Below are 26,406 nucleotides of genomic sequence, written 5' to 3'. Positions count from 1 at the left end.
CAGAAAAGCCAGACACGAGTTTGAACTGTCGTCCTCCCGAATGCGAATCCAGTGGGCTAACCACTGTGTCACCTCGCTCGGTAATGTATTATGTACAAGAGAGGCTATGAAGGATATGTTTTCTAATTTTCGTAGGAGCTCCTATTTATGCACTCAGATAAGAAAGAAAATATAGCAATATTCAAATAAAAATCTACAAGGCTGGGTGTATAATTTTACAGCTCCCTTCCTCTCTCTCTCTCTCTCTCTCTCTCTCTCTCTCTCTCTCGTGTGTGTGTGTGTGTGTGTGTGTGTGTGTGTGTGTGTGTGTTTTTTGCCAATAGGTAAGAGAACCCTTTCTTGCTGTGGAGTAGACCATACTCCAAATTTTTACAATATCTTAATCAAGCTTGATATACAAAAATAAGGGTCAAAATTATAATTGCTGTTCCTCTGTATCTGTACAAAGAGCTTTCCAAAAGTTGCTGAAACTCTGGAAATGCGTGTATTGCTGTTCAAGTGGTCTAATGAGAACAGTGTAGTAACAATCATTAATGACATGAGGGCAGCTTCTTGAGGGTGACATTGGGAGGTCTGCTCAGCACCACGGATCATTAAGAGCTTTCTTCTTCAAACTGACACCCATAAAAATGTACGGAGGCCTGACCAAATCTCAAGATCATTAAATGATTTGTCAACAGATATGAGTTGTAAATATTTTTTATAAAAATCATACATCCATTTGACAACATGTAGTCCATAAATAAATATAAATGCTTCACAGGTACTGTCTTAAACAAAAATGCTTATTAAAATGCTCAGAAAAGATAACCAACATACAAACATATATACAAAAAACAAAATATGCATATATTAGCTGTATGCATCTCTGATCATGAGCACATTTCTTGCAACATCTTTGTTATACATTGCTGAGACACACTTTAGCCGAACTAAACCACTTTGGTAACCACTTGCTATCCAAAAGAAACTTCTGAAGTTTGGATTCCAAGCAACCTGTAAAAAAAAGAAAGACATATCATTATATAAGAGTACATAGCATGCTGTTTCAAGAAACACAAAATAATATAGGACTTCTTTAACATCTTGCACTGCTTTCAGGTCTAAAAAAATATAACATTCAGTCCCCATTCTCACTCTGTCTTTACACATAACTCCCTTCACCAGTCTTCAAGATATATAATTGTGGAAAGTGGGGGCCTTTAGAAACATTGTCTTTTTTAGACTGCCGGGAAGAGCCTCCACATTGTTGGCTAACAGAAAACAAACAAACAACATTTCAACATAACCTACATGTAATTTTCATTATACTTGATGAGGCCTTAACATTCCTTGAACATTCAGATGGATGACCATTGAGTATAGCTGTAGCTGCAACTCTCTCTCTCTCTCTCTCTCTCTCTCTCTCACACACACACTCACTCACTCACTCACTCACTCACTCACACACACACACACACACACACACACACACACACACAATGTGTGCGCACGCACAAGAGTAGGTAGAGAGAGAGAGAGAGAGAGAGAGAGAGAGAGAGAGAGAGAGAGAGAGGGGGGGGGGGGGTGGAAGGGACCGGAAAGGGGAGGGGGGGGGGGGGAAGAAATGGCCATGTTATGGCTCGGTGCACAGTCTGCACAATGACATGATTAGATTAATTAATTCTTTTTCCATAGACCATCAATATGACACTTTGTTGAAGTAATACATGCACACTTCAAAGCAGCAGGCATTAGAAGTGTGTTGTCATCGATGAGGGTGTGCTGTGAAAGAGCACTACTGTGAACTTCTGATAGAGTTTGCCACAGGTGAGAGCCTATTTAAACTCTGCCTCACTATGCTCGCAATCAGTTATTGTGTTATTACTGTTTGCATACATTTGCCTTATCATATTGTGTTTAGTGTATGGTATGGTGATTGGCGTACATGCTGCAGTCTAATAAAGTTGTACTGACATTGTTGTTTATGTTGTGTGTCCAAGTCACAATATTTGTAATAATGTGGAACATGTCAGTTTAATGAAAGGTTTCTTTATATGACATAATTCAATTTCTTAAGTAATTGTAAAATTTCTAATTTATATCTGAAAATTCATCTTCTGAGTAGGAGCTGCTATTTAAAAATTCTTATAATTTATTTTTAAATGCTGGTTGGTTATCTGTCAGACTTTTGACGCTATTTGGTAAGTGACCAAATACTTTTGTGGCAATATGCTTCACCCTTTTTTGCGCCAAAGTTAAATTTATTAGCTTTAAGCCAGAATAGTGAAGTTCAGCCTTTCTCCTACTGTTGTAGCTGGCCACATTGCGGTAACAACATTTTTTAAGCAAGTCCACATTAATCTGTAATAGTGAGTTATAGCTGTTAGAAGCTCTACAAGGAGTTGTTTTCTGCTTTGCAGAATATTCTGTTACTACCTATCACCCATAAACTCAAAACAACAGTACTGGGTTCAGGTGTGAATGTATGCCGAGAGCAATTAATTTAGTACCAGAGTTATTCTCCTCCTCCGGTCATGGTCTTCAATTTGTTCATCAAATTTACTTCAGAACATTTCTTATTAAGGTAAAAACAGATCAGGACCAAGCAAGAGCCAAACCAGAAATCAAGTGGTCATTGTACGTACCTATGTTCCCCAATCACACTTGTCTAATGAAAGTAAATGTACAAAAAATGTGGACAAAAGATTGGTGCATACTTTCTGTATTGCAGGTGGACTTATTATGACATTCATTCAGGCTTGAACAATGTAGGTTAAAAAATGAAAACTGCTATCCTGTAACATGTATTCCAAATCATATTGCCATAAAATCACCAAAGTTCAGTCAATAAGGAAACTCATTCCGCCACAGCAATATGCCAGCTTATATGCCAACCAAATCTTGTATGTGGTTTTAGAAGTTCAAAAACAAACACTTCACTACGTAACTTTCAACTCCAACATGGCTTCATGCAATCTATTTCTCTTCCTAAAAGTGAAAGAAGCCACCTGTGGGAACTTTTTGGATCCTTGAAAGCAAGTGTGCTTTCCTACAAAGTGTTCACACAAAGCTCCCCCAAGAAGGCACATAATATGCCTTGAAGAACAGTCATTGAGAAATCTTGGAAGTAAATATTCAGAAAAATGGGTGGGGGATGGGGAGAGGGAGGGAGGGAGGGAGGGAGGGAGGGAGTGAGTGAGTGAGTGAGTAATATGCATTGCATGGCCCTTGGGTGGTTGTTGAAAGGTGGAAAAATGGTCGCAAATCCTGAATCTTCTAATTCAGATGCAAGTTGCATGATTGGTTTATGGTCTTTGGCACTAACATCCCAGCCAGATAGTTAAAATATTTTGTTATTACCTTTACCAAACAAACACTTTCTGCTGATTCACATTTTCCCCAACCTAATCCAGTAATAACGTTTTGTAGAGTTCAGCTGCTGCTGAATAGTTTGTCTTTCCTTTTAAAAGCTGTAGGCACAGTTCTGTTGTACATTTGCCATTTGTTTTATGAAAATCATCTATTTTAGTTAACATAATTTTACCTCAAACATTTCTTATTTATCAAGATCCAACTTTCTTGCCAATCAAGCTGCTTACTGCAATCAATGATTTAGTGCTTCCAAAATTAATAGGTTGATCAAGATAACTGTCATTCTTTAGTGTCATTGCTTTGACTTTGCCCAATTTTTCTAACACATACTTCTTAAGTTTTTAAGGGACCACACAGAACATTTCTAATTTTACTTCTGCATCTATACTCTGCAAATCATTGTGAAGTGCATGGTAGAGTGTACTTCTCACATATTATGGTGTCACTCCACACGAAGACAAAGACAGCCACTAAAGGTCTGATGCACCTCCTTAACTCACTCTTGAAAATCAGCACACAGCTACTGTGGATGATGATACCAGGTCTCTACCACCATTCACTGACTGCAACAGGTGAGTGAAAACACTGTTCACTTTCAGTCAGTCTGATGACTGCTAATTTATCATCAATATGTGCAGCTAAGAAGACACTTTATACTGATAGTGATGACACAAATTCTGTCACAGAGGGCATTCATCAACACGGCACCTGCGATATCAGTATTTGCTTCAATACAAAAATTTTACAGGTGGGAATATTCTCAAAAACATTTTTGTTTATTGTTTTTATTTTCTGTAGTTTCTTTTGCACTCTGCAACGTCTGTTATTTGATTTCTTTGTTTCATCTTCTTCTTTTTTTATTTCCTTCAGTACTTGTACTTGTTTTATATGCTGCCATTATTCTCGGTCTTACTTTCTCCTTCCCTTATCTCTAAATTATCATCTGTCACCTCTGTAACACCTAGTTTCTTAGATTTTGGAAGGACAACTTCCTTGACATGCCTTGTGAGATGTCTTCAGTTTCATGCTGTAAAGTATCCACAACATGTGTTTTGTCATGGTTACTGGACACTTCAGAGTCCTGACATCACAAAGAAACATGACAGATCTCATTACTGATTAAACTGAAATTCCAACTGCACATTTTCATGAACTGACTGCAATTACAGTACGCAGCCCCTGGCTGGCACTGGCAGCAATTCTTGCACTGTCTGTCTGATATTTATCTAGATATTTACATATCCTGCAATGGTTATTGAGATTGTGGGTGGGATGATCTGGAAATTATTTCAGATCTCTAATGTATGGCAGGTGGGATGAAAATCTGCAAACTGTTCAGGCTGTGTTTTGCACAGGAGAAATGATGAGAGGGTGGGAAGAAAAATTATAGTTGGAACACAAGCTATAATTAGACAAGTATGGTGAAAGAAACTGGTTATGTTCTTTTGAAATAAACAGTTCTACAATTCACCTAAATTTTATAGACAAAGATTTGGATCTCACTCCTCTCAAATGTGAGTCCAGTGTATTATCTGATGCGTCAACTTGCTTGGCCGTTCTGCAAAATGTAGCACTGGCTGAGCACAGAGCACGGAAGAATTGTCGAAAAGGGAGGAAAATATATATATATATAAAAAAAATCATGGTTTTTGCCTCACAAAACCGAAACCAGTTCATAAAAACAATGATGACAGTGTTACCTGAGGATAACTTACTCGATTAATAGATATTGCTGGGTACATTTCAGTTGGAAATATTCTCATTTGATCAGACTGCCGCATCCAACGTCTGGCTTCCTGTGGCATTTGTGAAAAATCATCCTGGAAACATTAAAAATAACTATGTTAAAAATATTGTTACAAGACTGTTACTCTTTCTTTTGATCCTCCTCCAGTTTTTTTGTCACATTGTTACATTTCTAGTACACTAGAACTATGTGTAAAGTGGATAGAGACTTAAGCTGTGAGGCAGCTGAAGAAGACAATTATTGTGGATTATTAACAAACCAAGTAAGACAGCTATTACAGATTTAATATTTTGTCTTTGTGAGTGATACAGCATTCAATACATGTTCCATTACACAAGCACTAGGAAGGTGTCAACTATGTCTTAAAGTGTTACAGCACTCAAAGTGCTCTTTATGTATGATGTAAGACAGCTGGTTGCAACACTTGATGAATTGACATTCTCAGCAAGACTGCAGAAAAAAAGTTTGTAGGGTCTGATTTTTACATTCCACTAATTTTAATGTCATTATAAATGTTACATGAAGGATGAAAAACAGATTTAAACTAGCCCAGAAAACTATAAGACTATACCTAAATGAAAGTCATAGAAGAGTGGTTAAAATCAGATCATATAAGAACCGAGTTTCATTATCTGGGAAAGAAGAAGGGGGTAAAAAAGAGGGAGAGGGGCCGCAATCAAATATTAATACAATCAACAATCTGACACGGTAAAATTGGTCTTCAAACCACTTTTTATACACCTAAATTTACCCATAAATGAGAGGCTTTATGGCATAAACACGTGGAACAAAAATAGGAAGGATGAGAAATGAAAACCATCTGTTAATGCGTGTTCCCAATTTCTCAAGGCCCTAGAGACTGTTTTGTCGAACAGATCTGGCTTTTCTTTTCTAGTACAGAAATCGACTTACTAAATTTCAGCCTAAATATTGCATGCAAAATCAAAAGGAAACAAGCATAACTTTTACCCTGTTTGTGCTTGGCTTCATGACCCCTACAGCTGTATGAATACTGTACCTACATGTGAGTCTCCATTTTGATGTAGTTGTTAGTTTTGTTGTATGGCAATAAAACTGTCCATTAAACATTAAGATTTCTGTGCTTCAGGGTTTACTCACTTTCAAAACTTGTTTCACTTCCTCAACAGCACCTTCAGTCCAAAAAGTTTTGGGACTAGATTAATGAAAAATAGAATGAAGTTAAGATGCTTCAGGTGTTCTTTATGGTGTTCCCCCACTTAAGTACAGTGCACAAAACATTCATACAACCATCTAGAACTCAGAGAAGTCCTTCTTTGGGATGTTGTTCAACTAACACATCACATTGGCTTCAATGTCTCTTATGTTTTCAAAATGGTGAACCTTCATGTGAATTTCTGCACAGTGTCATTTTGTGGCAGGTTCATATTGATAACACTAAGTCTCTTCACTCGTGATAATTTTTCCACAAAATAATTGTTCATATTTTGCATTTGAATCAAGTTGTGGCAAGCTTCCTTTTGTTCAGGGGTCAAGGTGTGTGGGCTCTACTATGCTCTCATTTTTGTCTTCTTCAAAACATTCTGGAGAATGTCTTAAACACTTGATTTAGAGATGTTGCTTCATTGCGATTTGTGACACAACACCACTGACACACTACTTGACAGAGCCAGCTCACAAAAGACATATCAAATGTATGTGTTGTTTACGGTTACCAGCTTCACCCTTTCTGATATGCCCATTCCCAGACTCTGCCCATAAAAATCTTTTCTTCAGCGAAGTTACCAATGTTAGTGGATTCTCCCACTTTCCCTGTTGTGCCACATGCCTGGCAGCATTCAAGCTCTCAGTAGGCAGTAGTTATAAGGTTTGATTCATTGGTGTATGTGCCTATCAGCCTCTGAAAACTACAGTTATTAATTCCAACAGTGTGGTTATGCACAGTTTTTGTAAAATGTAAAACTGAATGAAGGACTTAAAAATCTCATGTATTAGAAACAATGATTTTTACTGTAAATACCTGTTTCTTGTCATGTGCCTGTTCTGACTCTAATATCTTTCTTTACATGGTTATTTCTATAATGGTGACATCATTCGACAATATTCTACATTATTTTCTGATTTCTTGCTGCATTAATTTATGAGGAAAGAATTTTAGTCCCAGGGTTTTGAACTGTATGCACCTGGGCATGGCTTCAGTAAGCTATGTAACCATTTCTATCACCAGTTAGTATTTTTTCTGATTACGCACTTTATTTTCTGTTTTTCTTATTGAAATCGCCTCCCTCAAACACACACACACACACACACACACGCACAGACAGACAGACAGACAGACAGAGAGGGAGGGAGGGAGGGAGGGAGGGAGGGAGGGAGGGAGGGAGGGAGGGGGGAGGGGGAGGGGGAGAGAGAGAGAGAGAGAGAGAGAGAGAGAGAGAGAGAGAGAGAGAGAATCATCTTCACTTTCCCTTATTCACACATAATCGTGATGCAAAAGACTCTCAGAACAGGACTAATTATAGTTGCAAACATTTTGTAGAAAAGGTGAACATAATTTCTCATACACAAGACACAGTACTTAAGGCTTGATGTATGATTATTAAAATTTGTACATACCGTTGGAAAATCACACAAAACAATTCCGAAGCTTTTTTCGACATCACTGTAAGTCCTAGGCTTTAATATCAAAGTTTCTTGTGCTTTCTCTGCTGCCTGCTGTGAGTCATTCTGCTCACTCCTAACTTCTTTCTTCTTGCACTGCTTGTTGGCATCAGAGGCTTGGCTAGATGTGGGTGAGTTCACCTGTGAAGACAGAACACTCTGACTGTCATCGCACGTTGACACATCTATCTCGCAATCCCTTACAGAGCTGAAGCTTGTGCATGTTACATCTTCAGAATATTGTTCAGTCTTCAGCAGATATTTCAGATCACTTGAGTTTTCGCTCACACTGACACTGTCATTTATTTGTTGACTCTCGTCCAGTCCTGCCTCTTCTTTAGCAGTTGAAACAGGGTCATTCACACTTTTGTTATCATCGCTGATTTCAATGGGTAATAATTCATCCACCTCCCTTTCCATGCTAGATCCACATGCCTTTTCTGAATGTGTGCCACTGGCAACATTAACAGTTTCTAAATTTTTTCCTGAATCAATACCAGAAGAAACCTGAGAATTCAATGATACTAAGCTAGGGACACCACCGGTCGTGAACTTTGATGCTGATGCCTGTTGCTCCACAGTCTCAGATGGCACGAGTTCCTTCTTTTCATCTTTCCCAGCACTTCCAGACAGTTCAGATGTGGAAGAGGATTCTTTGAAATTAATAAGCTCTGCGTAACTCAGAATCTGAAACAAGAATTACCTCCTTTAAACTTGTAAATAAAGTAATATGGTAAAGCTGTGTACAACAAAGTGTTTCACAGGTGATGGTAAAAAATAACATAAGATACTTTACAGACATAAGCATTAAACCAAATATACACTAAAAACATAGTTACAAACACAAAAGTATTAAACAAGTAATACCAGAAAGAAAGAAAAAAATTATTTGAATCTTGGGAGAAATGAAGAGGAAACTGATCTGGAACAGGAATAAATGAGTCCTGTCTCTCTAGCTGATGACAACAATAATAAATTAGTCAGTAATGTCACTCTTGCAGAGGTTAGTATAAACAAGGGAACAGGGTGCTATCTGCATTTTTAATTGGCTTTCCATCTCCACTCTTTATCTGTACATAAGACAGCTCCTTCTGAGTAGACGGTTGTCACCTAACTGCTGTGTCATCAAATGGGAACCACTGGGTGGTGTTCTGTTCCCTGTACTTTTTAACTGTGTCTTAACCAATTATTCAAACAATGGAAAATCCAGGATGGAATGGAACAATATTATGAAAAGGAAAGTTGCTACTCGCCATGTAGGGACAGTGTGTGTGTGTGTGTGTGTGTGTGTGTGTGTGTGTGTGTGTGTGTGTGTCTCGTCTATTTTCGACAAAGACCTTGTTGACTGAACACTTATATTGTGACAGTCTCTTTTGTAACCAATTATTCTATGTAAGAAACCCTACTCTTTTGATCTTTCACCTTCCTTCATCTGATACTACAAAAAATGAACATTCATTCAATACCTACTTACCTCAACAAAGGGAGAGATAGATAGATAGATAGATAGACAGACAGACATATACATAGATAAATATAATGTAATCAGATAGATAATAAATCTATTCACCAAGCGGCAGCAGGAGAACACACATATAAAAAGTATTGCAGTTTGTAAGTTTTCGGAGCCAGTGGCTCCTTTTTATGGCAGGAGGGTTGAAGGGCAAGAAAGAGGGGTGGAGGAAAAGGACTGGTGGAGTCCAGGAAAAGAGGTTGAGTTTGGAAAAGTCATCCAGAACCATGGTTCAGGGGAAATTTAATGAACAGAATGAGAAGGAAAGACTGACTGTTGGGGACTGCACCAGCTGGGATTTGAAAAAGTGAGAGCTTAAAGGTGTAAGACAGTGTAATATGAAAGACAGAGATTACTGTTAAAACACAGTGCACGAGTTAATAAGAGTGGAAAGCTAAATCCATTGTATGTGATAGAGGTGGGAGAGGGACAGTGAAAAATAGACACGTTCGAAAATGTACACATGCTAGATTGGCCTGATTGGTGGTGGTCTCAAGTGGTCGATGAAGTCTTTAGGACAGGTAACAAACCATTTAACAATAGAAAGTCAGCTCTTATTATGGGATGTGTCCCATTCACAACTGCCACTTGAACTTATAACATAGGCTTAAGTTTAGTGCAACCATTTGTCTTTGTTGTAGACCCAGCAGTGAAGAGGTGACGACCATTACAGTTATGATGAGGCAAAAAGTGGACGGATAAACAGGCACAACCGTACTGGTATCCACCAAGAACTGGAGTTTGTTACAGAGATCGGTAACAAACAATCGACAGCTGCTCTTCGGAACACCAGTCAACATCATTACCGACTTCCTGACATGTTTCCCATCTCGCATGGCAGAATGCATTTCTGTGCTTGAGGTACAAACCTTCTGTGGTACCAACAGATCTTATTTGACAAAGGTGGTTGGCTGTGTTTTCCAGTGAGCGATGCCACTGAGATGATGTGAATGGAATGTCTTGTTTGCAGTGCAGCAACTTGTACAGTGAGCGCCATGATCTGCACCCGTAGTGGTGCTGTAACAGAACTGGCCGATGAGCTAACAGTCACTACCATTGCAGGTAAGTCCATATTTGTACTGCAGTCTGTGGTCTGCACTAACACGTCAAGGTGTCCAGTGCAGACTATAACAATCTTCTGTGCATCTGAAGGGAACCACGAGAGCCAGATGTTCCTTACAATGTCCTCATTAACAGCATTGCTCGCTAGTATTCGTAACCAGCACAGCAACTGCTAAGGAGTGCAGTCACCTAACTCCTCTGTGTGCAACTACTTCTCAAGCTGTTTTACCTTGAACTGGGATAGATGCATGATCAGGGCATTATTCAGCGTCATGTATCAGTCAATGCTTGATGTTAAGGCCAAAATATCTTGCTACGTCTTCGTTAAGTGCAGTGACAACATAACTGTACTTAGTTTCATCAGCTGTGACATTAGTGAGCACCAATTCAATCTCATGTTGCATGAACCATAGAATGGGGTTCTGCTGCCACAAAGGTGGTCAATGGATAGTGCTGTGTGTGACACTGCTATATCTGTTGACATGCAGTAAATCGGTTCTTGATGTCTGAAGCACGTGGATGATGCAGTAAGCGGATGATGCGCGATTGATTTGCACTTGATGTTTGGAATGACAGCACAAATGCTATGCTAGTTGACATAGGCTGTTGCCTACAATCACTTGGGGTCACAAAAAATGTTGCAGCTCATGAGCTCTGGAGCTATAGAGATTTTTGGAGTATGCAATGTGCCAGGAAGCTGCATAGAAAATATAAGAAAACTAAGAAAACGAACATGCAGTTGCTAGTCTGTGTAGATAGTTGATATACACAATAGTACTTCACATCAAATTAAATAATGCATGAGCTGAGAGATACACCTGTATGTTCCCCACATGATCTGGGATTAGAGGGACAGACAGTGGAAGAGAATGTAAGAAGGAGGTAGAAAAATGAATTAGAACAGTCAACAAGAGGACTAGAACAGGAGTAATGCAGTGCTGTTTGCAGCAAAACCTTAATGTGTTTTAGCATCTACGAGACACAGAGACCTTTTTTCCAATGTCACTATTTTCAAATTTCACAGATGGAAAACCATCTCTCACATCTCTATCTTTTTCCATCATTTTCCTTTGTTTTTGCAGTCACCACCCTTATTCCATTCCCTGAACCAATCAAATGTGGATTTTTCTCTAACTTCCCATCCTTCCTTCTACTTTTTCTCTTCCTCACCATATTATATCTGCTATTCTTTTGAGTTTTGTGTATCTCTGCCAATTCTTTACTTTTTAATTTTGTTCTCTGCTTCTACTGCCTTGTTTCGCCTTTTATCTTTGATCTGTTATGGGCAGTTTCTACACATGCAAACTTTTAAAGAGGGAAGCTTCGGGATTTAACGCCATGATGACAACAAGGTCACTAGATATGGAACAGAGTTGGGAAGGATGGAAGGGGAAATCGGCTGTGCCTTTTTCAAAAGAACCATCCAGACATTTGGCTTAAGAAATTTAGGGAAATCATAGAAAACCTAAACCTGGTTGGACAGATGGGGGATGAACCACCATCTTCCATAACCTGAGTCAAGTGTCTTAGCAATAAGCCAACTCACTAGCGAACCGTAAGTCACTGTCATGTGACACAAATTAATTGTGAAGGAGTAATAGGATAGAACATGTAATTTACAAACACACACACACACACACACACACACACACACACACACACACACACACACACACATGTTCAGCAGAACTGCACATAACTAAGTGTGACAACGTAGCTAAGTGGTAAAGTGCCAGACTAACAATCCAAAGGCCACGGATTTTATCCTGCCAGTCTTAGGATTTTAATCTGTTGCTTAGCAAATAATGGAAAATCCAGGATGGAATAATGACAATATTGTGAAAAGGACAGATAGCTACTCACTATACGGTGGAGGTGTTAGATAGCAGATAGGCACTACAGAAAGACTGTCAAACAAGTAAGTTTTTGGTGGTCTCATCAGCCAGAGGTAGTGATCATGTGTGTGTGGGACACGTTTGTGCATTTGTGTGTGTATGTGTGTGTGTTTATTGTCTAATTTGGATGAAGGCCTTTTTGGCCAAGTTTACTTGTTTGATAATCTTTCTGCGACTAAACATCTCCACTTTTTCATGATCTGTAATTTATCATTTTTTTAGACTCTGGAAATGAGTAAACTGCAGGCCTGGTCCCCCTACAACTGTCTGAATTAGTCAGTTCAAAGTTTTTGAGGACAGCAACACATACCACCTCCAACAGGACAATGCTTTGTCATGCACTGTGGTGTTCAAACACTCATTGCACCCCCCCCCCCCCCCCCCCCCCACACACACACAAGGAAAAACTTAATTTAGGAAACTAAAATGTTTGACGAGACAAAAATGCTGGCCAGCAATTCCTTTTGAGATCAAATATTCAGTAAAAATACACACACTATCACTGGATGTTGTGTGATGTCCTTAGGTTAGTTAGGTTTAAGTAGTTCTAAGTTCTAGGGGACTGATGACCATAGATGTTAAGTCCCATAGTGCTCAGAGCCATTTTTTGAACACACACTCTCCTACCTTTCAGAACTACTAGTTCCTTGTGAAGGAGAAGGATAGGTCTCCCAATCTGCCACTTCTTTTTAACGTCATAACCTATCCCTCTTTCCTCCCTAAGGAAGGAACTAATGGTTCTAAAAGCAAGGATAGTGTTTGTACTTTTATGTGTGCATTTCAGTAGCACAGAAACTTTCATATTATGAATTTATTAAGTGATTACCATTTTCTGAAGCAATGTAAATGTTTTTGTCCAGTTAATATAGGAGGGCGTGCGGAAACATAATGCCTCTGAATTTTTTTATGTGAAAACTCATAAAGCTTTTTAAATAAATCAAACTTTATTAACATTCTACATCTTTATTCTTCTTGTCTACATGTTTTCAGCCCCTTGGTGCTAGAAGGCTCCAATCTATAGCCTGTAACATGGCTTTGTGTGACGTAACTGTCGGTGGGTGAGAAACAGCATGCTGTAATTGAGTTTCAAATTTGAATAGTCCATCTGTACACGAAGCACACACTCCTTCAGCATGATAATGCCAAACCACACATGAGTGCTGCAACATCTGCAACAATCCAAAGCCTTGGGTTCACAGTCATCAATCCCCCTCCATACAGTCCCAATTTGGCTCCCTACAATTTTCATCAGTTTCCAAAACTTAAAGAGCATCTTTGAGGGTTCCACTTTGATAGTGATGAAGCAGTGCATGTGGAGTTGAGGTTATAGCTCCATCAACAAAGTCAGACATTCTACAGTGACGGTAACAACAAACTGGTCTCTTGTTGTGAGGGACTGTTCATCACCAGGGTGACCGTCGAAAAATAAATATCAAACAATGGAAACTCCAGGTACAAATATCAACATTGTAGGAAAAGAAATACTGCTATTTACTGTAAAGAAGACACATCAAGTTACAGATAGGCACAATTAAGAGACACTTACATAAAGCTTTCGGCCACAGCCATCATCAGTAAAAGAGAGGCACACATCATTCACACATACAAGCAAGCACAATTCATACACACACACAACCATCAACTCCAGCACGTCGGGCCTTACGTGCTGGAGTTGGCAGTCGTGTGCATGAAGTGTTCTCGCTTCTGTGTGCGAATGGTGTGTGTGTCTGGTGTCTTTTTTTTTTTTCCAGCTACGGCTGAAAGCTTTATGTAAGCATATTTTAATTGTGTTTGTCTGCAACTCGTGTTTTCTTTATGGTGCGTAGCAATTTGTCTTTTCCTACATTGTTGAAAAATAAATATGCAGAGATGAAGAATGAAGATGTAGAATTTTAGTAATGTTTGTTTTATTTAAAAAGTTTTAACAGTGTTCACATAGAAAATATGGAGGCATTACTTTTCAGCATGGCCATGTAGTGTTCATTTTTATTGAACCACAGCATTACTGAACCCTACACTGAGCTCTTTTTTACTAGCAGAGAAATCAATTGCTTTGTGTTATGGGGGGGAGGGGGGGGGGGGAACAATCTGAATCTTTTCCTTGCCGAGAATGTGCTCTATCATTTGTCCACCTCAAGGAACAAATACAAGTTTCTAAAATGATAGGAAAAATGAAGCACCAGATTCAAAGCTTAACATTTATGGTCTGTGTGACACAACAGCCATTTAAGATTCAGAAGAATCACAAAAATTACCATTCGTTTGTTCTTCATGCCCTTCTCTGTATCAACACCAATTAATAGCTGATGCAGAAAAATGGCTGACAGTTCTCCTGCAGAAGTTCCCTGTGCAACAGAATTCACCCAATCTGATGATGAAAGGGTCTGAAAAAGAAAAAGATTGTGAATAAATGTAAAGACTTTTTTCCAGAAAGTATCACACTTTATTTCAATTTCTTCTAATGCTCTTCAATGTGCAAGAACTATGCCTGACACACAATGAAATTCAATGTTTCCAACAGCCACATCACTTAACCCACCCAAGCAACAGAGTTCTGTGCCATCACAGGATAGCCGCTGTACCCAAAGTTGCGCACTGGCATCACTGTAGAGTTGGTGTGGCACCGTCTGTCAATAAGAAAAAAAAAAAAAAAAATTCATTCCGCAGTAATTATCACATCATTGTTTTTTTAGCAAATGAAGAAACAAATAATTAGAACTATATATGTTTTCTTTACTTACGAGTAAACATCATCATATGCACTGACAGCTGATGGCCAATGTGTGAGCCAAATTCCATCCGTCACCAGCCCCTTGAATGTTGAAGTGATGGGTTCAGCAGTGTCATGTGTATCCCAGAATTTACAAGTTCTATCATATGAACCAGTCATTAAAAATCGCTCATTCAGTGGGTACATTGCAAGAGCTTAAAAAAGAAAAAAAAGGACAATAATCTTATAACTATAAACACTACTAAGTATTTCACTGTGAATTTTAGTGCACCAGTGTTCCCACCAACCTGTCACAGGTCCACCATGCGGCTGAAATGTATGATATGGATATATTAGTTTCCTCTTTCCACACATTTTGTACAATAACCTTGATGATGATTCAATATCCCATAAAGCCACCATGCCATTAGAAAAACTGCCTGCAATTATTCTGAAAATAAGAGTTATTTCACTTTAACAGAAAATTAAAGATACATGAATTCATTAAAAGCTTGAAATATGGTAGTGAAATAATAAGAAATGAAACATTTTCACACCTATACAACTTAACAAAACAGTACAGTTGAAACACACAAAGATGGAATTACTCTGTTTACTACCATTCTGCTCCTTTACATAACAAAATTTTTTCTTGTTTTTTAACTGATTGAGCATTTTACACGAAACATGGTAATTCACTACACAGATTGAAACCAGGTAATTCACCACATAGACCTACAATGTACCAATCCAATTGTACCTTTTAACTTTAATACTTTTATAAATATCTAGCACACAATTAACCAAAATTATTGTTGTGCTAAATAAGTTGAAACTACTGCTAAATTTGAACCTTATCTTATTATAAATTAAAATATAATTACCGATTTCACATAGTATTCATACACTTGTCTTTATCTACTCCCACCAGATATTTAGTCCTCAGTGAGTGGCTAGAATTAAAACAGTTAACATCCATTTGTCAATGTCTATGTTTAAAGTCTGCGCCTAGTTACTAACCAATTAATACTTCAATATTGAGGTCTCTCGCAGGATTCTTTTGAGCAACATCTCTGAGCCAATCACCTTGAAAGTCTGCGATTAGTCATGAACATTTGGATACCTGTGTATAAGAATATTCCACTGAGTTGTGTCTTTTTTGTGAACTTTTTTTTTTTTGGGGGGGGGGGGGGGGGTTATTGTGTGTCTAGGTATCCATTCACAAACATCTATGAGTGAATATATGTATGTATTTTTGTGTATGAACTCAGTGGGACAGTCAGTCTGTGCGGTTTGGAAGTACAATGTGGGTGCGAGCTATGACTCCCCCTTATGAAGGAGAAATCTTCCTAGGGAGGGGAATGCAAATGTACAATTGGATTTTAGCTTAATTTTAGCTCATTAGAATTTGACTAGGGCTAACTGTATATCACTGCAAAATAGTTCCTTTTATTATGATCTCACGTTTAGTCCTTGCAGATCTGTTAGCTGTGTTCCAATCAAATCTACGTAGCTGGGTTTTACAAATAAAGCTAGATGACACAATAAACTTGCTGAAATTGCTCTTGTTTATTTAATAGCAACAGTTTATCAATGTTATCTGAGTAACTTCTGCATTTGCCAATTTGACGGACGTTCTTAAAGTCTTGCTTACAATTTGCGAAAAACCATTCCTACTTTTCTCGAGTTTGACCACACTTCCCAAAACAATTTTACTCCTCAGATGTAATGCCACTGACAAAAGTTTTGCAAGGCAAGGTAAGTCCACTGAATGCCTGAAGTTTGTACAGTTTTGACCACACAGAAATCTTCTCAATTATGGTATACTCTCCAGATAAAGCAAAATTCAGAAACTTATACAGTTCAGGAAATACAGCCCCTTGTAAGACTGATACATCTCAACCTTCTGAAGTCCACAATCCACTAAAACAGAAACAAAGTCTGGACTCTTCAATTCACTAAAGCAGGAGCCACAGCTTCTTTTCTAATGAGTAAATCTGGACTCTCTCCAGTCTCCATCTGGACTCTTTCACGACTTAGCATCAGTCCCTACCTTAACCTTCTATATCTCCACTATAGCTTAACCTTATATATCCACCCTATTTCTTACAGTCTGTCTGAAACTGGCTGCCAGATCTACGCTGCTGTAAGGTGAATTTTAAACAACTGTGAACCAATTGGCCAATCTTAACAATGTTCATAGAAAAAGTTCAAGGTATAACTGCACTTAAAAGCTTGTTTTAATGATACTAAACATTATATATTTACTAAACTAATCTCTCACAAAACTTATGTTAACTTGAATTATTTCATTATCATGAGTTAATTTTGTCACTGACTTAAACACATGCATCTTCTTCACATTTCACTAACAGACAATGCCATTCCTGTTTTGATTTAATAACACAGTTGACTAAAAGCAAAAATGGGACAAGCAGATTGAGGCTGAGTGTTCCTACATTACATGACCTTATGTGGGTGGTCTCCCTAAGCAGAGGTAACAACAGTTATTTGGGTAATGTTGCAAGACAGGCCACCTCCGATGCCTGTCCTTCAGTGGTGTTTAATGAATATGCCAACAACAAACCAGTTGAAAAATACAAAATCCAGACATCCACTCTTAGATGGCTAAAGTGTATGACCATCTCACATGTTTTAACAAAGACAACGTCTCTTTGTCTTGTCAAGCCTTTGAAACACATGCCCTGCAAACGCCTGGATAACCTGCAGCATCTAACAAATATTATCACTTTTGGTCACTAGGCAACACAAACTGATAACTAATTGTATCTGTGGGTTTCCAAATTCTTTACCTTTGAAAGTGTGCAACCAACACCTACCTACCTATTAGAAGAGACAATGTTTTCTGTGTTGCATTTTAAGACAGGTGTCCCCTTGGTGCTGGTGTCATCTTCAGAATGTAAGGAGTGAGTCATAGGACAGCAGTTTACCTCAGGGCACTCCTACTTGACTGTGACACACCTAGCCTCCAGGAATAAAACAATATTCTCTTTAACAGTGAACTTTAAACATGCATCTCGCTGGCCCACGTGTTGCCTCCCAACTCACTCAAACCCACAGGCAGTCAACTCTGAGCAGCATGTGTTAAAGACACAACCCCCAGATAATCCTGGTCCTCCCACAGAGCAATTGCCACATGGCACAATAAGCCACATACAGCACACAGCCCAGCATTCCATTGGCCTGCTCATATATGTTACAGAACACAACTGGGTCCTCCTCTGTTAGCTCTCAAGAGGTGACACTAGCAATTAACTTGTTAAAATACTATTTATGAATTATTCTGTCACTTTCTAATATTTGTATATAGGGTAACTAACTTGGCTAACAAGTGTCATCATCTTGAAGGAAAGTTAACTCATCAAATGAGAGTTATTAATGAAAGTCTCACCAAACAAACTTCTGATTATATGAGGAAATGTAGGGAAGACTGGCCATTAATTTGAATAAATGTGCAAACAAGTGAAACTTAAATCAATAGTGTAGTGTATGTTACTGCTCAATTTGGTTACAAACCTGTTAGTAATCTTATATAGTGTGAAACAAAGTCAAATTTAAAACAGTTATCAAGGACGTCTATCCAAGTTCATTGTAAAATTCTTAAAATTTAATTTTATTTTATTTTTGAGGTTACATATGTGTACTCCAATGTACTTCATCTGCGTACACTTTACTACTATAAAGGCTGGGGACCTGACAATAACAAATTATTCGAACAACTTACAGGAATGCAGCTGGTTGATGTCTTCAGCAAATGCCAATGTTTTGTCGGGTGCACATCCTGTCATTTTCAAGGCATAAATGCAACAAGGGAGTTCTGTGCAAGAATATTTAATACCTCAGTAAATGCAGAAGACAACACATACACCATAAACAACTAGCACCACCACACAAACAAAGATGACTAGTGTTCAAAGTTATCAGTGGTGTATATTTACCAAAGATGCTGTAACTTACCAAACGAGAAAGTGCTGGTAGATAGACACAATAAAAAACACACAAACACACATACACAAATTTCAAGCTTTCGCAACCCAAGGTTGCTTCATCAGGAAAGAGGGAAGGAGAGGGAAAGACGAAAGGATGTGGGTTTTAAGGGAGAGGGTAAGGAGTCATTCCAATCCTGGGAGCGGAAAGACTTACCTTAGGGGGAAAAAAAAAGGACAGGTATACACTCGCGCGCACACGCATGCAGACATGCACACAAACATACATACAGACACAGGCAGACCTCTTCCCTCTTTCCTGATGAAGCAATGTTGGGTTGCGAAAGCTTGAAATTTGTGTGTGTGTGTTTTTTTTATTGTGTCTATCTACCAACGCTTTCTTGTTTGGTAAGTTACAGCATCTTTGTTTTTTATATATATTTTTCCCCACGTGGAAGAGAGAGAGAGAGAAGGGGGGGGGGGGGGGGAAGGATTCCAAGCAGAATTTAAACAAAAAGCCTCCTCCTGTAATTATAAGATCATTAGCTAATTTAATCACAATTGCTTTCGTAATAATACTATACCAATTGCTGGAAGTGCATGCCAGAATCCCTGTATTATATTATGTAGGATGATAGGTGCCAAGGCAATGAACCACAGTTTAGCAAATTGCTTAGCTGTTTTAAGTATCTGTGATGCTTATGCTCAATGCACTGGCCCACCACAGTCATGAAGGTGTGACTGATGCATGACATGCCACAACTGCACGGGACATAGAAGACACCCAGCTTTCACACACTGATACCATCCTTTACAGACCATAGAAGGGCTCTAATGTTAGACAAGTCATCGAGAACATACTTCACTCCCAGGGTTTCCACAAAATATGACCAATACTGTTGGGTATGCTACTTGTGTAAGGCAAATAGGATAAGTAGTGAGTCTGCAATACATCGGATCAGATAGTAAACACTGCATCCTTTGAATGCAATCCTACTTATCCAAAGCCACCTGAATATTCGCTTCATGACAGAGGTGGAAAAGGATGGATGCCTTCCACTCCTTGATGTGTTGGTTAGGAGGCAGATTGATGGTAAGTGTGGACATGTCATTTACAGGAAGCCAACTCACATTGATTTGTATCTTTGGGCTAACAGCTGTCCCCCTCCAGCTCAGCATAAAGGGGTACTTTATGCCTTAGTTTGTAGGGACCGCATCATCACCTCAGATTCTGAAAGTTTGTCTTTGTCGGCTAACTTCAAAGTCATCTTTTGCAAGAATGGTCATAGTGAAAGACATACCAGATGTGTGTTGTGCTACTAACCGACCTCGAATTGGGTGAGTGATGAAAATAAATTGTTCCTAAGTACATGGCCCTTTTGCCCTATGCAAGTAGCATTTCCAACAAGATTGGTCATATTCTGCAAAAACACTGTGTGACTTGTGTTTTTTGACAACCATCAAGGGTTAGGGCCTTTTTAGGATTTCTAAAGGATGACCTCGGTTTGCGAAAGATGGGTGTCTACTGTATCCCTTGCAGTTGTGGCATGCCATACATTGTTCAGACCATCAGGACCAAAGCAGATTGTATGAGAGCCACACATTCTTACAACATCCTAGCAATCTGTTACTGCAGAACAATACCTTGACACAGATTGTGCTATGGAATACAACACAGAAATCCTAGTGCACACTTCCAACTATTGGTATAGTACCATTAAGTAAACAGTTGAGTTTAAAATAGACAGAGACAGATTTTTGTTTAAATTCTGCTTGGAATCCTGCTCTTTCCCTGATCACACATTGGAAGGGGGTGCAGAGATAGGATCACATTCTGATGACTTAAAGATGTTGCATTCGGTAATGAGGACCTAAGATATTCCATTCAGTTATGTATATTTAGGACTGATCAGAAGTGCCAGGCTCTAGTTTAAAGGAAAAGGAAGTATTCGCCTCTGGAATCTTTTCTTCATGGTACAGAACGAGAGAGCAAGAGTTTATTCTATCTATTTACTACAGACTGTAACCTAATTTACAGTACCAACTTTCCTGGAATGTTAGAGAAATTTAGCACCAGTATGATGTTAATGAATGGAGGCTTCACTAATTTGTCTAAAACAACCTCAAAGAGCAATGGTTCTCCATAATGGCAACAAATAAGGACATTTCACAATATAAATAGATAGCATTCGTGACCGATGTCAGCCCTATTAAAGTTCTTCTATATGTACTCCTACATCATCTTATAAAATGCTGAAGTACTAAAATAATGGACACTTTGATTTTGTTGTAGTGACCTTCATCAAGGCAAAGATTAATTAGCTGGGTAGTGTGTGCCTCAGCATAATGGTGTCATAAGACCACAGTTGTCATGTTTCTTAAAATTTTACTGACTCAAAATGTCGTTAGTCAATGTAAGGAGAGAGGGAGGAGATGTGTGGCAGACGATTTGTGGGCTACACAGCCTGGTAGCCCGATAATGATGGGTGACAAGAAGCAACCACGGCTATTTTCAAAAGTATCGGTGATGGGTTGGAATAAAGTCAACAAAGTAACACACAGGCAATCCAGCATGCAAGAATTGCTCTAAAACCAACAGAAGAAGAAATCTGAGGAACTTACAAGAAGACTCTTGGTACATGGACAGTACTGAAAGCATCGCAAACTGTCATAAACCTGTTATCATAGAATATCAACAAGACAATGATGTCAGTACTGACTGTGGGGCTGAACTTTGCGATTACACCCACATGGACCTTTACAGAAAAAATTATTCAGCCCATCGATGCAGCACTATGACGAGTCCCACAAGTTAAATCTGAAAGAGTAAGACAAAAAACAGTCAGAATTTTACAAAGAGCAAACCCATCCAAACATAACATCTCTTGGGAAGAAAGAATTACCACAGTTGTAACGGATATTATGCAATATGAATATAAAATGAGTGATTTGTTGAGTTATCCCACCACCGAAAACATCAAGCATTACCCAACGGCAAAGATAATGAAGACGGGAGCCTTAATTAAAAACTCCATAACAAATTGTGACACAGCCAGGGGACATTTCACCAGTCGTTAATGGGATCAACTCACCTACCTACAGTCTGGTGAAGAATCAGGCTAGAAAACTATATCCCTTCGTAGGACACACAGAATCATTTGTGATAGATTTTTATTCAATTCATCCAACTTCTATAGGGGCAACATGTACAGAAAAGTGATGTAATGGTTATCTTTGACATTAAGTGTCTTTACCAATCGGTCAAAGAATGAGATTAGCAGTATCATTCAGGAGTGAATACCACCCAATACCTGAGACCTGGTTTGGTAATTTTGTAATGAATCTGTTTCACCTGAAATAAATATTATGAATAACACTCAATAGCAGCAGACATCTTCATGGGTGCATTTGAGAAAATGCTTTAAGCTCTGCATAGTTCTGCCCACCCGATTGGATGACACATTCATCATTCGGCCACACGGAGAAGCAGAGCTGCCTAAACTACATCAGCACATTAACAGTCTGTGTAAGAATATCCAATTGATGTTAGTACAGGAAAGTAACTGTATGACTCTTTTCCTGGATGTGGAGGTCTACAGAATTCCCAGTGGAATTCTGGGACACAAGACTACCGAAAATCTACCCACATGACTGGTCTCTACACAATGAAACCCATCATCATCTGAACCATACATATTCCACACTACATACGCTGACTGAATAAGCCCACAGCGTCAATCAGAAAAACAACACTAAGCGAGGACTGAAAGATCTGTGCAAAACATTCCAAGCCAATAGAAATGAAGGACTGTCTGTGATCGCAGGGCAGTGGCCTCACAGGAGACTCCTGCAACTGGATAAACAAGCAGCACATGCTCTGCTAACGTAGTTTCTCTACAAGTTAACAGCATGAAAACACTGCCCACCAGAAGTTTGTCACTGACTGGTAGTGGGCCAAGTCTGCAGCACAGCCCCCTTCCTCTCTCCTAACATTGATCAATGATATTTTAGGGCCAATAAAATTCTTACAAATTTGGCACAGTTGTTCCTATGACGCCCTTAGAAAGGCACTTTATTCATTCGGCCACTCCCCAACTAATTAGCCTATGCCCTGATGAAGGTCACCACAACATGGCTTAACAAGATATGGCAGTACACCAAGAAGGATCTTAATGAGGACATTCTACTTATGCTTTGCTTTCATACTCGCAAAACTGTAAAACAGTGGTAATGGGCGGATAATGTGTGTTGATTTATTTCAGAGCTTCTTGGGCAGACCTTCCCTCCTGTTGATATAAATGCTACAGCCATGACAGAGGCCAGTACTGAAGGAAGAAGAGACTGTCTTCCAGAATTAACTTAGAGCCTAAAAATATATGTACCGTATTTACTCGAATCTAAGCCACACTCGAATCTAAGCCACACCTGAAAAATGTGACTCTAAATCAAGGAAAAAAATTTTTCCCGAATCTAAGCCGCACTTGAAATTTGAGACTCGAAATTCAAGGGGAGAGAAAAGTTTTAGACCACCCCTCCAAATAGAAACAAAGTTGGTCCATTGTAACATGCGACACAATTGAGGTCGAACAGCTGCAGTAGTGTGGTTCGAGTCGTAAGCTTAACAGTTAACCTTTACCAAGTAGCCATTGCTGTGTGTCAGGCGCTCCATCCGTATTTATACGGGTACCCTTCCTTTTTCAAGTGCTTCGTCTGGTTTGAATCAATTGCTTATTTTGCTTTGATCTGATAAGTGCCGTTCTCTTTGTTATAGGTGTTTACGTCACTCTAAGCTGAAAACGCATTATTGTATTGTGTCAGGCATTGTTTGTCGCATTCTGATAATGAGTGTCGCCGCTCGCGGCATGGCTTGCTTTTGTGCGTGGTATCGTGGTTTACAATTAAAAAAAAAAAAACAATGGCAAGAGACTGCTATTTGTTGTTACTTACACTGCTTTGATAATGATCAACAAGAACCAAATAACAGACTGCGTATGATAGAATTTATTCCGAATGAGAGTTTAGCGAAAATTTTTCTCTGTTTGAAAATCTTTGCAGACGCCTCTTTAGTACATTACATTCTGCACAGAAATTAGTCATCTTAGATTCGTGCTTCATTTCCGGCTGTATCACAATTCAGCATAAGAATAATACGAATATAAACATGACTTATATGTACATTCTTCCGCGTTTGCTGTTGTCTCACTCAAGTTTCGTAGTTTATTAGGCAGACAGAATTTAAATGAGATAGCAGCAAACACGAAAGAATACATGGCATAATGTTTACAGTCTTCTACCTTTTCTTTTAATTTATTTACTGACGCATAGGTTTTGGCGCCAGTATTTCTCTTTGTGCGTGCAAAGCATGCCTGTGTAGTGCTACATATATTAGACGGCAGAAGCTAGTTTTGGCGGCACCTACCAACATTTTTCAGAACTTCCGCTTACTTTGCACTCGATTCTAAGCCGCACGTGGTTTTTTGGATTACAAAAACCGGAAAAAAAGTGCGGCTTACATATGAGTAAATATGGGTGTGGTCCACCTCCCAAAATATTCCTACCTCTATTTTAAATAAGATAGGCTTAACAAACATCCATGATGGCTTTGGCAAAAGAAAGTAAATGTTTTAAATATAGTAGTGATAATTTTCTGGCATTGTTAGAAGCAAAACTGAAAAAAAGGTGTTTTTGTTCATTGAGACACACTAAATCATTTTAGAGATATTTTCCTTGTGTCAGAAGTGTGCTAAATATATACAATTAAATATACACAATTACATAACAATAATTGTTATATCTATGATAGTATTATGAAAAGAAGAGACAGACTCACTATATAATGGAGATGTTGTGTCGCACACAGGCTCAACAAAGATTGCTAAACAAGTAAACTTTTGGCCAGAGACATTGGTCATGTGTATGTGAGTTGTGTTTGCACGAATGAATGTGTGTGTGTGTGTGTGTGTGTGTGTGTGTGTGTGTGTGTGTGTGTGTGTGTGTTTTGTCTACTTCAGAAGAAAGCCTTCTGGCCTAAAGTTTACTTGTTTAGCAGCGTTTTTTTCTTTTTTTTTTTTTCCCCCACACCTCTATTGTAGTGATCCGTGCCATTCATTGAAGGGTATGTATCACATGCAGAGCTCAGAGTAAAGATGTGCATGATCACAGTAAGTTTGTAAACATAGGGCCACATACTGTGGGAAAGTATTACTGGACAAGTTTGGAGCCTCCTGCTGGAGACCACTTGTAATCTCCATGGAGCAAGGGTGAGCAAAGAAGTTCCTGTACCATGGAAGAACTCTGGCACCACGGAAGACGAATATGATGTATATAAGCGATTGTTGTTTTCTACTATTCACATGAGATGTCTTTGAGACAGCAATATTAGTTGGTTCTGGAAGCAGTAACTTTCCATGTAACTTGTAACTGTTTATGAAAGTTTGGGACACTATACAGAATTAATTGAAACCAATCTACACTTTACTTAAGTAGAGGAGCAATGTTTTGTTTCACAGCCATTTCACTTAAAGAAATCTGCACAGTAGAAATTAGTTTGATGCGAAATAAGAGAAGGGCACAGCATAGCTGGACCCTCAGATAAATCACAAGAGTTGCGAGGTTGAATCTCTACGCCCATGTAATGTGGAAGTGTTAAGGCAGCGGTGTTATGTGCAGCTGCATGGAGTAATAGGTCTACAACAGATGATGTTCAAGCAGTTGAAACATCACCATGGCAGATAAAAAACACATTGAAAGGAAGTAATCGGCAAAAACAAAGCCAGCACACAGCCCTCAATGACTGATCCATCACCAGAGTGCAGCCTACATCACTGTGATGTCAACACACAGCCAACATCAACAACTGATCCATCGCCAAAGTGCAGTCTACACCACCGTGATGTCAGTACGCAATCTACACCACTGCAATGCCAACACGCAGGCTGAACCACTGTCATCATCATGCCATCGTCAGTGACCAGACCACTGCCAGCATGCAGTACGACTACAGTGAGGTACATCACTATTTCACTTCAAAACTGTTTTTGTTGTTGTAGTGAGGTGATTCAGTAATATTTGTGAGTTTGTTTATGCCAGTGATAACAAGGAAAATGTCGACAAGAAGTTAATCTGGAAATATTATTACAAAAACTGGAAGACATACAGAGAGAGTCTTCACAAGTAACACAAAAATCTAATGAAAAATTTTCGAAGATCAATAATAGACAGTCATGATAAATTTCAAGTGAATATTAATGATAAGTTTGTACAGCTACATCAAGACTTATGAAATCTGATTAAAGACACTCATGAGCAAGTAATGGGAAACCAAAACAGACTGCAACAAGAATTAGAAACTTGGATTAAAGATGCTCATGAAGCTTTAGAGGCATGTTTAGGACATAAGCTAGATCAAAGACTCAATGTGTTAAGAGAAGAAACGCACACCGAAGTCTTGAAACAATGTGACTTAGTTCGGGAAGAGATACATGAACATATTAAAGATTTGCATACGAACGTAGATAGTTTACACAAGTTTGCAGAAA

At 38.8% G+C, this 26,406-nt stretch overlaps 1 protein-coding gene across 1 annotated transcript in view; it reads right to left on the bottom strand.

Moving 5' to 3' along the window:
* Positions 1–694: 694 nt before the first annotated feature.
* The window catches only part of LOC126092062 (uncharacterized), a 147,073-nt gene continuing 121,361 nt past the window's right edge, over positions 695–26,406 (bottom strand). Inside the window, exons 13-19 of the mRNA XM_049907474.1 lie at positions 15,230–15,372; positions 14,953–15,136; positions 14,751–14,838; positions 14,467–14,595; positions 7,697–8,428; positions 5,070–5,174; positions 695–996 (exon numbers count right to left, since the gene is read on the bottom strand). Of these exons, the coding sequence (XP_049763431.1) occupies positions 853–996; positions 5,070–5,174; positions 7,697–8,428; positions 14,467–14,595; positions 14,751–14,838; positions 14,953–15,136; positions 15,230–15,372 (1,525 nt within the window). The 3' untranslated portion in view covers positions 695–852. The remainder of the gene's footprint in view (positions 997–5,069; positions 5,175–7,696; positions 8,429–14,466; positions 14,596–14,750; positions 14,839–14,952; positions 15,137–15,229; positions 15,373–26,406) is intronic.

This window comes from Schistocerca cancellata, chromosome 7, assembly GCF_023864275.1.
Source record: "Schistocerca cancellata isolate TAMUIC-IGC-003103 chromosome 7, iqSchCanc2.1, whole genome shotgun sequence".
Classification (NCBI taxonomy): domain Eukaryota; kingdom Metazoa; phylum Arthropoda; class Insecta; order Orthoptera; family Acrididae; genus Schistocerca; species Schistocerca cancellata.
The sequence above is the reverse complement of the archived record's forward strand: the minus strand, read 5'-3'. Positions and strand labels throughout refer to the sequence as shown.